Raw genomic sequence first — 15,049 nt, 5'->3', positions numbered from 1 at the left:
GTGGGCTGTTCTCTTGGAGGCACAGCGCTAGAGTTCCCGTCATGCCCTTTAAAGCAGTGGTCCTCAACCTTGGGCCTCCAGATGTTCTCGGACTTCAACTCCCAGAATTCCTGGCCAGCAGAGGTGGTGGTGTAGGCTTCTGGGAGTTGTAGTCCAAGAACATCTGGAGGCCCAAGGTTGGAGACCACTGCTTTAAAGGATGCACAATTTCCACAGTGTTAACTGGTGCTACATCACATCACCAAAAACTCCTATGTGTCATCACTACAGTATCTTGCGTGCTGAAGTACTGACATTCAGTATGGATGAGTGCTGAATTCTTGCTACTACATTTTACAAGCCATGGAGACTACTAATCCAAAGCTGAAGGAATAGGAGATTTGTCTCTAAGCGAATTAATTGCTGAGGATGCCATCTGTTTTCATGAAAAAAGGCCGAGAGGCAGAACTTTAGTCATTCAAGGAGAGGAAAAATTACCAGACAACAACCCCAAATTATTCTCTAGCTCAGACTAATTCCACAACTCCAACATGTTCCTCTCCCAACAAGATTTGTTAGAAGGGAAATTGCCCACAATCAGACAACATTTTAAAATGATATAGCTTGTTTACTTACTTTCTTGTTTACTTAACTTATTTTCATCTTGCAGCTCCTTTTGCAAGATTAATACTGAGCAGAGCATCAATGTGTTCCTTGTGTAAGATTAGCCAAAGTTTTTTGGGTTGTCACACAATTCAAACCTATGTAGTGTCTATAATCACACCCGAGTTTACATCAGTTTGTCAAACATAGCTTTGAAACATGCTTAATATTCATGATTCCCACCCCCAGCCCCAAAGCCTGACAATTGTGCCTTTAGAGGCTATAGCAAATTCATATTGATACATTCCTAAATCCTTTCCAAAGTCATAAATTCCAAGAGTTTCTTGACAAGGAACCATCCCTACCTCACCTTAAACACCAGTTCATCTATGATATACTGTACTTGTAGATATCCACTTCAATTCTTTACATCTACTTTTTAAACAGCTTTTAACATCCAAATGCCATTGCTTTAGAAAAAAAAGCACCACATTCACTGGTTTCAGCTATGTCCTGACATGTCCTTGTTAGACTCTTATTCATTAAACTAATTACTCCCAACACAAGATAGGAAGTGGGTTTGTAAAAGTCAGCCATCATCACAGATAATAGTTCCAACAACTGCCATTAACACTGATTTTATTCCATTAAGCTCCAAGAGCATACCTTTAATAGGAATAATTTATGTTTAAACAACAAATTAAATATTGTGAGGGGACTGTCTTCCTTTTCCCCAGTATCAATAAATTCTGTTCTGCTAGCCTTGCTGAGAGTTTTTAATGGAAAAGGCTCTATGATGAGGAGAGAAAAAAGTCACAGTAATGTTAAACTTAAACAAAGGAATGGCAACATACAGCAATAAAGATGGCAGCAAATTTATACATACATCCTTATCTGAGGTCTAGACTTAATGCCAGGCTCACTCCCATGAAACTGACAAGAGGGCAAGATAAAAGAAGAGTGATATTAAGGGAGACAGAGTCTGCAGTCAGCCAGAGCATGTCTCCCTGGTTGCATAAGTCTGTCAATAACTGACCAAGGAGAATTTGTAGTAATTGAGATATATTGTTAGCCAATTGGAACATCCTTAGCTAGTATAGCTGATTTCCCCACTGATAGACAGTGTGGGTAACAATATATAGACTGAATCTGGCAGCTCTCCAGTCAACAAGTCATGATCCAGCACTACTGATTTGAAAAGTTCACAAGTGAGGCTTATCAGAAGACATATCATACCCACCAGATGTTTGAACAATCACGATTCAAAGATTTGACTGAGGCAAATCCCACAATCATAAGAATCAAACTGTTACGCTTAAGTTCTGGGTCCATAAATACTTTCGTACAGCCTCTACCTTCAACTCTTGATTATATGGTATTCAATGGTTGATGCTTGTCCAAAATCATAGAAGCATTAGCATCAGTACCAGTGTGTTCAAAGGCACTTAGAGACCACAGGTAAAGAAGAGAAGACAATACCTATGGTACTTAACACCTCATGCTGAATGCTGCCACCAAGTCTGGAATTATATGTTTCAGATAATCCACAGCAACCTTGTCAACCTCCAGCAAGAACAAAGTTGGCAGCTGGCCAGCCAGTGCTGAGGTAACTGGGAAGCCTCTTAACAGTGGCTGGACAATGATGCTGTTCTTCCGGGGGTGGGGGGTGGGAGGCAGCTCCAGCAGCTCCGTTTTTTCCTGCATGCCACGCTCCAACCCCAGTGCTGTCTGTAGCTGGGATGTTTTCCAGCACAGGCCAGCTAGCAATGGAAGCCCTGTTGGGGTTTTTAAAAGTGTGCACTGGCACCATCTTTAATCCACACTACGGCTTCCATTGTGTGCAGTGACCAAAGCTGCTGCGAATTCACTTCACATTGTCTAGTATGTGTAGTCATGATCCTACTGACCTCTTTTGCACTAGTCCATACCCATCGTAATAGGGTGTGATGAACCAATGAGATGCAGTGCTCTATTTGGAATGTAAACCGAGTTGGGGAGAAAGTGCTCCTCTTACCTGTGTACACCTAAAAAAATACTGTGCTTCTGCTAACATAGTTCAAGGTATCATCTGCTCATTTTACACCCATTTTTCACAAGCAAGCAATGAGACATATTCAACTTGATGGCGATATTGTGTGATCAAACTAATAACAACCCTTGACTCCAAGGTCTACATTGGATACAAAAACAGGGATGGAAATATATTCTAAAACGCAGTTCCAGGGTGGTGGTGAAGATCCTGTTTACTCCAACTACTTCACATATTAAAAAAAAAAATTAATAATCTCACTTCAGCTACTAGGCGTTCATAACAACACCTATAAAATCTAAATGGATAGATACATACCGCAAGAGGAAAGAGAGCAAGCATCAGAGTTTCACATTTGGCCACCATCACTTTAATGCAATTTCCACCAGAAGAGAAAAAAATGCCACCAACATAATTTACCGTTCTATTATTATTATAAGTGACAGGAGAATCAATTATAGACAATGTGTGGCCAAAGCAGATCTTTGCATTTTAAAACAGAAAGTGTACAATTCATAGTACAAAGGAAATTAATCTCACAAAAGAGAATATATATATTTGTGCATTCCACACATACCACAATAACCCAGGTTTGATTTTCAAGGTTCTGAAAAAGAAAGGTGCCATTCTATCTGACCATTATTTTCCTGTCTCTTGCTTTCCAGCTAGGTTGCATTTATGTTGACCTCAGTACTATATACCGACATTCATCCATTCATATTTATTTATAGGCTTGTCTTTCAGACATTGCTCTGAAAAGTCAGCATCTATGACAGATGAATGGAACCATGTTCTACCTGCATGTCAGTCATTGCAGCCATTTCACTGATTCTCCCACTTGTTACATCACTATTTAGAGTTCATTCATCTGAAAAAGGTGACAGAACGCAGAAATGCCTAATTTATGTAGAGAAGCACACCCATGCTTGAGAATTTTGTTTTCCCTGCATTTAAGAGCAAACCAATCCAACACACATCAACCACAGCAAAGTGTAAATTGGAACACAATTACAGCCATGTCCTCATCTATACATTTGCACTTCTATATTTTGCAATATGGTTCTCAGCTAAGAAAAAGTCACATGCAAATTTTAGGGTACAATATGTTCAGAAATGTGTGCTTTAAGGGTGAATAATTTTAGAAATATGTACCAGGTGAGCTAATATGTTCAAACATAAATACTCCATGATCATTACAAAAAGCCACTTTGGAGGTCCTAAATAGTGAAGTATAAAGTTTCTTAATGTGTATCGTTGTCGTTTAGTTGTGTCTGACTCTTCGTGACCCCATGGACCAGAGCACGCCAGGCCCTCCTATCTTCCACTGCCTCCCGGAGTTGTGTCAAATTCATGTTGGTTGCTTCACAGACACTGTCCAGCCATCTCATCCTCTGTCGTCCCCTTCTCCTCTTGCCGTCACACTTTCCTAACATCAAGGTCTTTTCCAAGGAGTCTTCTCTTCTCATGAGATGGCCAAAGTACTGGAGCCTCAGCTTCAGGATCTGTCCTTCCAGTGAGCACTCAGGGTTGATTTCCTTTAGAATTGATAGGTTTGTTCTCCTTGCAGTCCAGGGGATTCTCAAGAGCCTCCTCCAGCACCACAATTCAAAGGCATCAATTCTTCGGTGGTCTGCTTTCTTTATGGTCCAGCTCTCACTTCCATACATCACGACAGGAAAAACCATAGCTTTGACTATTCGGACTTTTGTTGGCAAGGTGGTGTCTCTGCTTTTTAAGATGCTGTTAAGGTTTGTCATCCCTTTCCTCCCAAGAAAAAGGCGTCTTTTAATTTCGTGGCTGCTATCTCCATCTGCAGTGATCATGGAGCCCAAGAAAGTAAAATCTCTCACTGCCTCCATATCTTCTCCTTCTATTTCCTAGGAGGTGATGGGACCAGTGGCCATGATCTTATTTTTTTTTATGTTGAGTTTCAGGCCATTTTTGCACTCTCCTCTTTCACCCTCATTACAAGGTTCTTTAATTCCTCCTGACTTTCGGCCATCAGAGTGGTATCATCTGCATATCTGAGGTTGTTGATATTTCTTCCAGCAATCATAATTCCGGCTCGGGATTCCTCCAGTCCAGCCTTCCGCATGATGTATTCTGCATACAAGTTAAATAAGCTGGGGGACAATATACAGCCTTGTCGTACTCCTTTCCCAATTTTGAACCAATCAGTTGTTCTGTATCCAGTTCTAACTGTTGCTTCCTCTCCCACATGTAGGTTTCTCAGGAGATAGATAAGGTGGTCAGGCACTCCCATTGCGTTAAGGACTTGCCAAACTATGGCAACTATGGAAAGATTCTTAACGTACACATAAGTAAAAGTGTTCCACTCAGGCAGGCTCTAATGCTCATGATAGATCTATTCCTGAATGACAACAGCACCACCCAAATTAATTAATAAACGCCTATTATGGACTAGAAAATATTTTTGTGAAGCTTCCTCAGACTCAAATCAAAGGTTTGACTTCTATGCTCAGTTCTCCTCATAGGTATAGTTATTACAAAAGCCAATGAGTCTTTGAGACAGACTGGCAACACTCTCCATTTGCTTTAAAGTTTTATCCAGTTGAAACTTACTGAAGAGGAACTGCCCTTCTCTTCTGGGGCAGACTCTCAATTATCTTGTTTAGGATGAATAAGTGAACAGACCAAAGCTATTGTGAGCTATGGGCTTACTCTGTCTTTTCCCTGTAAATTATTTTATGAGATGGCAGAGTCTTGTGTCTTTTTGAACCAGCGACTAGCACCACAGGAGACAGGGAAGCAGATAAAGAAACCATTCAGAGAAACAGACTCAGTCAAATGGGCCCACAACTAACGCAGGTCTGGTCTACTGCAAAGCAGAAACCCTCGCATTATAATCAGTATTTCTTGTCTACATAACTGCTGACATTTCTACCAGAAACACTTTCTTTTGGAGCCTCCTGTTGACCTAGTAGTTTCTGATCCATTTTGCAAGTACATTTCCTTTATACTGTGAGGCACAGATGGCTAATATTTTCATGCCGCAGTGGTTACTAGCTTTTAATGTTACTTAGTGACAACTTTACAACATTTGTACAGTCACCTGCTCAAGACCCCTGCTGATTGATTCAGCAAGGATTAAGCTTTAAAACTCTTAAATGAGCTTAAAAAGCGCCTGAAAAGGTTACCCTGGTATTTTGGAAACTGAGTATGCACATTAGCTATTGTTCCGTGTGAGGCTCTTCCTTTGTTTAAAAAAACCCTCTGTTTGTAAAAAAAAAAAAAGTGTATTGAATTACTTACTTTTCCAAGCTTTCAAACAACAGTCTCCCAAAAGATCCATCAGAAAAGTCCAGTCCATACAGCTTCTACTGAACTCACCAACTTCATCTCTCTTACTTATCTCTATCCTTTTCAAGCGTGCCTGTTCTGAACCAGAAACAATTAGACTCCAGGCAACATTCCAGTGTTCTTACATGTGGGGCTACAACATCATATATTTTGTTTGCATGCATATACGTTAGGTTTAAATACTGGCTGACCACGAGTCACCAGAAGGCAGCAGTACCAGAGGAAACTACAGTAACATGAATGTCAAGAGAAGATCTCAATGAGACAGCAAATAACACTTCAGGAAACCAGTGTCTAGAAGCCAGTTAACTTTCACAAGAAGAAAGTTGATGATGTATTCAGAGGTCTCCTGGAACGCTCCTTCAGAAAACATCATTGCCTCTCAGACTGCTTTCCTCCTTTTGGTTGGACAGTCTTTTAAAGACTGCCAATTTATTTGCTTTTTCACTGAGGGCGATGGGGGGGGACTTCATAATTTCCCTTATTCTCTCCACTACCTTTCTTCTCCCAGCAATGAAACAATTGCTTTTATCATTCTGCACCTTCAACCACTGCAGGCCATTCCTTCAGAACCCTGATTATCTTTTTACTTAGTTACTTAAATTGGAAGTGACTGGTTTATTTACTGCTTTTTAAGGTTTCTTCCTATTAGCATGTGGTTTGTCCTAATAGGAATCTCTGCAATACATCCAATAATGTTTCATGTAACCCCTAAGGTACTAACTGAGACTTGAGTTCCAACTGGGATAACTATCTTTCGATCAACTGATTTTCAGCATGCTATGGGGTCATCTGCTCAAACAAATTGGTGAGGTCAAGGTCTTTTATTTCTGAGGGATGCCAAGCAGTTGAATATTGCACATACTGATGTGCTAGTGTTGCAACACCAGTGCAACCGATTCTCTTTTCTGGGTGATGTTCAGAGAGAGAGAGACATTAATTGTTCACTAGGTGGGCCTGGTCCCCGCAATGCAGTGCATCTGCATCTAGGTGCATTTATGTCTCACTCTGCTAACACAATGCTTGAAATTCTTCTCAGTAGATCAAGATCTGCATTTTAAAAGCAGGCAGAGATTCTAAAACGTTGGGGAAAGGTGTCATTTATTTCTATTAATAAAAAAAATCCCTCCCAATTTCTTCTTTTTATGGAAACCTAGTTAAGGGTAGGTTATAGGATGCTTTTAGCAATTGTGACAATTCCTCCTTCCAAAGGAAGAGCTGATCCTCCTAAAAATGAATGTGCTGAGATTTCTGCTTTTTAATTTTTTTTCTTTTCTTTTTTAGTCTGTTCATGACTCATATGGCATATCCTCAGAAATAATGGCCAACACTTCCCAAAGTCTTAAGTCCATTAAAGATAAGCCCCTAAAGGACTGGTTTTCACAAGTATTTAATGAGAGCTTTAATCATTGCATCATTTTCCCTATTATTCTGAGAGAAAGTTTCCATCTCTTTTTTTGCTATGTAAAATATATGAACAGATATACCCCAGGCTTAATATCAAAAGCACTTCACACTCCATACCACTGCTTGATATTTTAGTCCTATCTTGAGGCAATGAAATGGCTACTCCAGGCAACAGATGTTGGGTATTTATGAAAGAGCAGCAAACAACTATTTAATGTATTCATGAAGGCAAATTTATTTGTTTATTTATTTATAACAACTATTTATTTGCTATTCTTGTATTACTGTTCTGTCAGACAGTAGGGGTCATGAAATGTTCTGCCTTGGATACCAAACAAACCTGACTGGGCATGGCTAATATGTGCCCTTGGCTTGGTGGGGGGATACATGGGCACCATTTACTGCATCATATCTTGCAATGGCCTACATGAATTGTTGCCCACTGAATATTGACCACTGCAGCAGCAAATGTGGCTTTCGGCTTATGATCAACGCCTGTCCCTCTCAAAGCTAGTGTAGGCTGTACAACGATAATCTTTTACCTGGAGAGAATTATTCCCATGCCAGCCAATAACAAAAACTCCACTTTTCCCAGTGCTGTTCATTAATTTGAGAAAAACAGTGACTAGATCCCAAATAGGAGGGATGCCTGGAGATCTTTGCAAATTCCAGTATGAATGGACCTGATGTTCTTCTGCTCTGACAGGCAGATCGAAAATCACTTCTTTTTTTCCAGTTCCTAAATGTTCTGCTGCAAACCTTAGCTTGAAAGATACATCAAAATGTATTTAACACTGTGTATTTTGACATGGGCTGAGCAGAACTGAGCAGAGCAGTTGAGGACAGACTCTTTGGAGCTCATTCGTTCATAGGGTCGCCCTAAGTCAGAGGCAACTTGGTGGCACATAAGAACAAGAACAATTTTGATACGAATATTTCTAGAAACATGTTCTTTCATGGAAAATACATTTCAAAGTGTGTATTTAAAAGTCAAATGTTTATAAGGATTAACACAAATGCTTTTCAGATTAAATCAGAAACTGGATGGAATATTGCCATGAGTGAACATGATCATGGCCACGTCATAACTAGAGATGTGCAAGTCTTTCAGAAATATCCCATTTCTCATTTTTTTTCCTGATCTTAAGCCAATTTTGGCCTGATTCAGAAACATATTTTTAAAATGATGCACAAACACTCAAACGAATTTCTGTCCACATTTTCCAATGTCCACATTAATGCATGTATTGTTCAATGGTATGCTATTTTATCTTATACGATACCATGCTTTTGTACATAATTTCTAGTAAGACATATGCACAGCACCCTAAACACTGCACCATTATAGGGTTTATAGCAACAACAACAAAAACTATCATCGTCATTTTACCGAAGAACTACAATCACAAAAATATATAGGCAAGTACAAATCTCAGTAGGCTAGGCTACTTCATCTCGTTTATTGGTTTGGACGATGTGCATTACATACGTCGGTACAAAAATGAACTGAATGAATTCCCCCGACTCCATAATCAAGAGATAGCTCAAACCCATTGCCTCACAGCAGCCTTATCTCTTCCAGTCTAACTGACAATGCTCGTAATGACAGACGGTTGCTATGAAATTCTACATATGGCGATGCAAAACCCACTCCCAATCCATTTTAAATCTATACAAAAAATGAGAGGAAAATGTAATAAATCAGCTGTAAAATCAATCTTTCATTTATTTCATTGTGAGCTTGTCACTGAGTCTATTCTCTTCTTTATTTTATTCACTATCACAAAGGTGATGGCATATCAGCAACATTTCTAAAGCGGAACCTTTCAGTTTGCAGTAACTAAGAAAGCCAAGGTTCACTGAGTATGTAAATGCCTGTTCATTTGCAAAAACTAAAACAGTCAAGTGTCCTTAAGAGCCTTCTTTTTTGTTTTTAAACAATCCAACAATGAAGATACATTTAGTGAAGTTGATTTGTTTGCTCTGAGGTTTGGGAAAAAAAGGTCACATTCACCATTTATAATCTCAGCAGAAAGACTGGAGCCATCAATTCTCCGTTCTAATTCCCTATCTCATAACTGTCAGATTATGAAACTGCACACTGTAAGCCGCAGGAGTTTACAGAAAAACATCTCCTTATTCTCTTCTGCCACTTTAATCAGATGAATTAATAAAACAGGATTGAACATTCCCTATTCACTCCAAGAGTCTGGAGGAAAAAGAAATAGGACGTTACGTTCTCCAGATAGATGCTATTATTTTTTCAAGATAGCACACTGAAATCCACAGAGCACTCACTTAACAACCTCCTTCCTATCTTAGTCCCGGATTCTTCCATGTGTGACATCTTTCTGGGGCCATCATTTAATCATCTTTTGCCATATTCCCCGGGTCTCTGGCATTGGCAAGAATGTTTGCTTTTGGACTACAACTCCCAGAATCCCAGTGCCAGCAGAGCTCATGGAAGCTGCAGTCCAAAAAAACAAACATTTTGCATCTCTGGCTACCAGATTCTACCATAAAGGACACTGGTTCATAGAGGACAGGAAGAAATTTCAAGGGGGAGAGGTGGAGAAAGAAAAAGCTAGGAAATGCCCGGTGGAAGGACACAACCATGATGGAAAGTGGTGGCACCGATGGTAATGGAACTAGCAACCCCATTTGAAAGGGAGGCATTTCCTGGGGCAACCACACTGGCTAAGGAAGCTGTCTGCTTCCAGTGAAGGAGGAAGGGGAAAGGGCAAGGCTGAGGTGCCCTTAATACTCCAGGACAAAAGAGCAAGGAAAGGTGAAGGCAAGTGGCAGTGGGAACACTTGCCACCTGATGCTTGTTCACATATAGACACACATCAGCAGCCCATCCCTACTACCAGAGGTGACTTTTTGAGGCTACACCTCCTGGAATGTTTGGGTTTTAGAAACAGCCAGGCTAAGTTGGTGGAGAGAGTTGTTTGTGTGACCGAAGTGAGAGAGGATGGACTCTTCTTACTCCTGATTGCTTAACCATAACGGAGAGATTGGACTTATTAAGGCATTGATCTTCTGAGAGGTTGGACTTATTAAAGCATTGATCTATCCATCTGGATGTCATGAGAGGCCCGCAGCCTCTCTTCCTGTGGTGCTGGGGTGGGGTGGGGAACAAACTCCTCTTTTTTCAAACAAGACACAGCATCTCTAATGGAGCAAGTGACGAGGGGGAAGGAACTGCCTTCGAGACAAGGTTAAAAGGAAAAGGAAGTCCTTTAAACTGCTTGTGTTCCTTCACTTCTGCATCACTATAAAATCGTAGAATTCCCCAACCAGCGTGACCCTTGCTTGGGTTTGATGTTAAAGGGGTGCTGGGGAAGTAGAAGGATTTTAAAAAATCAAAAAGGAGGTAAAATGTTTGGGAGCCCCTGATGTAGCTGCTCTCCATTTCTCTATAGTCTCCTCCTGTGGGTGTGGGCAAAGATAACATATTTTTTCCATCGGCTTGAGAAAACTGCACTAATTATTTGGGTTTTTCCCTTGCGTGGCTTTAGTAAGTTTTTGGCAGAGAAGGAAGAATCGTGTGGGGAAAATACAGTGGCAGTTGTTGTTTAAGGTTGTCCCCCCTCACAGGGAACAACCATTGACTTATGCAGAAATGCCATTTCTACTTGTGTTTTAAACTGTCCAAGATGTCAAACATGAACTTTGCATCACGTTTTCTAGTTTCCCCCAGGCTCCAAAGAAATGATCCGCTTGATGTTATTATTGAAAACAATTATAAATTTCAGAAGCAAGCATTCAATTCTTTAGTTATAGAGATGTATTTTGAATAAGGCCATCAAGGGGCAGATGGTCAACACCCATGTGACAGATCCTACCCGTAGGACCCAAGGATTCCTTCCTTTTAAGACGTAATGAAAAAGAAAGGTTAATCAGGCACATTGCATTAAGCCTTCAGAAAACATGCTATCTTGAGGGGACATGTTTAGCACACAAAATGGGCCTCAGCTCCCATAATATACAGCTACTGCTGCATTAATACATGAGGGTGGCAGCAAGCTGTGCAATTACACCTGCAGAATTTAGTTTGCAGCTACCATTCTGACACAGAAAGCTAACAACAAAAATTAGAATAAATGCAACTGTACACAATAACAAGTTGACTATACGAAGAGGTGGGGGAAAGAGGTTGGAAAGCAAATTAAAAGAAACAGTGTCATCGGAGCTACCAACATGAATCTGACCCAACTCCGGGAGGCAGTGGAAGACAGGAAAGGCCTGGTGTGCTCTGGTCCATGGGGTCACGAAGAGTCGGACACGACTTAACAACTAAACAACAACAAAATTGGAAGAACAGCTTGATCTTGCATATCAGCCTTTTTCATCTTGGTACCCTCTGGTAGACTACAACAATCATCATTCCCAGTTAGCACAATCATTATGGTCCAACATATTTGGAGGACACCAGGTTGAAAAAAGTTGCTACATGGTTCAAGAAGAAGTGAATCCCAAGATGCTCACAAATAAGTGTCCATTGGCTTGCAGTTGGAGAATTCCCAGACAATGCCAAGGCAAGGAGGAGTTTTGAAGGGGACAAGTTCAATAATCTGTGGTAATTGCTGACAATACGAAGGAGCGTATGAGTACAGACCCAACTACATATTACATGCATGCCTATAATTTAGTTTTGTTGATTTTAGTATTTGGATAGATTACCAGGAGAACCTGAATTAAAATAAAATGCTGACTATGAACTGGGGAAGAGGTGCGTAGGTGGGAATCAACTGACTTTTTTTACTTCTACAAGGTTCTTCCCACAAGTTCATTTCAACCCATTTCTACATTGGTTTGTGGGCATTTTATGGAAGATCTGTGCCAAAGTTCACAGGTTTTCCAAGCTATTCCCCAAATTTTTTTTGCATATGGTTCACCTTTGTTCTCTCTGGGGCACATTTTCATCTTAAAACACCATTACAGAACCTGTAAAAACACAAAACCTAAAGGATTAATTGTTAGTATTGCCACATTTTGAAAATGCATATCAGTCTGGTTCATAATAAAATTCAATTCAAACAAATACAGTCATATATTTGATTTAATTTATTATGAACCATATCCCTAATCTTTTCCCCACTAACTTTTTTGTATATACAGGAATTCTCATCCCTCATTCTTCCAGCTGCTTCTTCCCATTACTCAGAAGAAAATATATGGGTTTGTGTGGGAGAAAATGTCTGACAGAGTTAACTCCTTATTAGTCTAATCTACATAAATACCTAGCTGCCCAGGACTACTTTTCATTAAAAAGTAACAAATACTGGGGTTAAGTTACACATACAGTGTATTAAGATATAGTTTGAGCTCAGAGATGCTGCTCTCATGCCTATTTTTAAAACTATTTGCAGAAAATACATTCAAAGTATCCTTGAAAGGTAAAAAAAAAAAAAAGATGCAACATGTACTCATAAAACCCACATGGGTCATACAAGAATCCTCATGATGAAATCAGGTAACTCTTGAGTTCATACTGTATAACATGGAAAATGCTGCACAGATAGAAGTCACAGCTTCTTCCTATTTTCTCTAGTGGCAAAAATCTGTGACCCCAAATCAGTTAGTTTTAAAAAAGCTGGATGTACACTCCCTCCCTCTCTCTTTTAATGAAGATGACACCAAAATGATGGTATCCACAACTACTTTTAGAGTTTTAATTAATTTTCTGTTTTGAAAAATAAAAACAGGAATCAGGAGAAAAGCAGTAGCCTCTAAAATTAAATGTAAATTACTGATAATTTAGGACTCTGAACAGGAAGGATGGAACAAAACAAAAAACGACATTAAAAAAAGTCAAATTTGACAGAGCTGGAAGGAAGTGGCACTGATTCATCCTTTGACTAGGAACAGCACTGACACAAACCTGTGGATATCAGAATATGTTTCAGATCTCATCTGCTATTTGGCAGTAAGAGAATGCAATCAGTGCCAGCAGTTTTTATTTTAGTGATATCAACTGCTTGTTATAGCAGTTATGCTTCTAAGCAAATATCTCTCCTAAAATATGATTGACTTGAGCAAAGTCAGTTGGTTGTATACCAAGGCAGCTACCACCATCCAGACTGTATGGGAATGGCTGTAGTTAAAACAGCAGAACAGGCAACTACTGTACAGTACTTATTTTATGGTTTAGTTTGCATATTTAATGACATGCAGTTTACCAAGTAGCTCTTACAAAAATAAAATATAAATAACGGATTAACATAAGCGAATAATCTTGAGGTATTGGTTGGATTGAAGGAAATATGTTGCCATATTTTTTTGTTAGAATTCAAATAAGAACAATTTGTAAACAGTGCTTCTCAACACAAACTCTGTCAGCCTCACCTACTGAGAGACTTCTACAGCAGCTGCCATCTTAGTTCTCACTGGGCCGCAATGAGCAGCCACCGATCAAGGAGGGGCTGCATTATTTTACTGTCCCAGAGCAAAGGGCAACATGACACATCTCTTTCAGACAGAGGTCGATCAGACAAAACTGGCAAAAGGGGCTGTCTCATCTACTACACCCAAGGGCAATGAGCTAGCTGATAGAACACTAGGAAAGCCACACACCACACATTTCGTCTTCCAGGTCTGTATCTTCCTCACTGACCCAGCTAGCTGTTGCCTTCCAGCATCCACCACCCCTGGAAGAAATTACTCCCCCCTGCCTTACCCTTCCAGTCTCCACACTACAACCCATCATGGTAGTGGAACACACTTTTACCATCTCACATGCCTCCCGACTCTAAGCCAACAAGTGTAACTAAATTTCATTCACTCATTTAGATCCATGCTAAGCAGCTCACAAAGCACTTCCCCAAGAGCCGTCTACTTTATTGTTCTTGTGGGATCCTGTAGCTTAATATAAAGGCAGAACAAATGCAGCTAAGCAGAGTAAGAGAGGAAGTTAAAGGGTCAACATTAATCAATGCTATTTGGTGCAAAATTCCACTCAAGGACTTAGAAGCACAACTAAGATGGTATTAATGAGGCCAATGTCCAGGGCTCTTCCACTGTAGCAAGAATCTAACTATAGCTACTGAAGTACAGGCATGGTTCTGCTTACCTGTTCATGGTACTCAATCCCCATGCTAAGTGTATTGATTAGGATAGCAATCATGATCCCACGGCCAAAATACTTGCTATCTACAATCTTCCGGAATGTCTCACAAATCACTCTCCAGAAGGCTAGAAGTTTCAAAGCTTTTCTTCCCTGGGCTTTCCAACGCTTAGGGTCTCTCTGATCAGCATAGTGAGCATCCTGGGTGAATTCATACACTCCATCGCTGTCAGAGTCTCCTGTCTCGTTATCTGTTTGCTCTGGTTTGTTAGCCAAGGTCTTGATGCAGTAGGGGCAGCTATCTGGATTGGAAGGACTGTCAGATTTCCCACCCTGGCTGGAAATCTTGCAGGAACTTTGGCAAGGACCTGAAAGAAAGACAAACAATCCCTATTAATGCGTCACAGACACGTTGTTCCTTATAGACAACCAAATGCCCTGAGGGGCACAACCAAACCAACTGAAAATTGCAATTTCCCCTTGTAGCTTTTTCCAAGGACAACCTCAATATTTCTATATCAAAAGTCTCTGTCTATCCTTTTTAATAAAGTGTTACTTAGAAACTAATCAGAAGATGGGCCACTGGGAGGTTGTGTGTATTATTATTATTATTATTATTATTATTATTATTATTATTATTA

General features: G+C 40.0%; 1 protein-coding gene across 13 annotated transcripts in view; it reads right to left on the bottom strand.

Annotated features, from left to right (window-relative positions):
• CACNA1G (calcium voltage-gated channel subunit alpha1 G) overlaps positions 1 to 15,049 on the bottom strand; it is a 208,665-nt gene that overhangs the window by 149,573 nt on the left and 44,043 nt on the right. For all 13 annotated transcript variants that reach the window (XM_078384211.1, XM_078384216.1, XM_078384217.1 and 10 more), the window contains exon 8: positions 14,415 to 14,776. In XM_078384211.1, the coding sequence (XP_078240337.1) occupies positions 14,415 to 14,776 (362 nt within the window). The remainder of the gene's footprint in view (positions 1 to 14,414; positions 14,777 to 15,049) is intronic.

The sequence above is a fragment of the Pogona vitticeps genome, chromosome 2 (assembly GCF_051106095.1).
Source record: "Pogona vitticeps strain Pit_001003342236 chromosome 2, PviZW2.1, whole genome shotgun sequence".
Classification (NCBI taxonomy): domain Eukaryota; kingdom Metazoa; phylum Chordata; class Lepidosauria; order Squamata; family Agamidae; genus Pogona; species Pogona vitticeps.
Note: the sequence above shows the minus strand (reverse complement) of the source record. Positions and strands in the feature narration are given on the sequence as shown.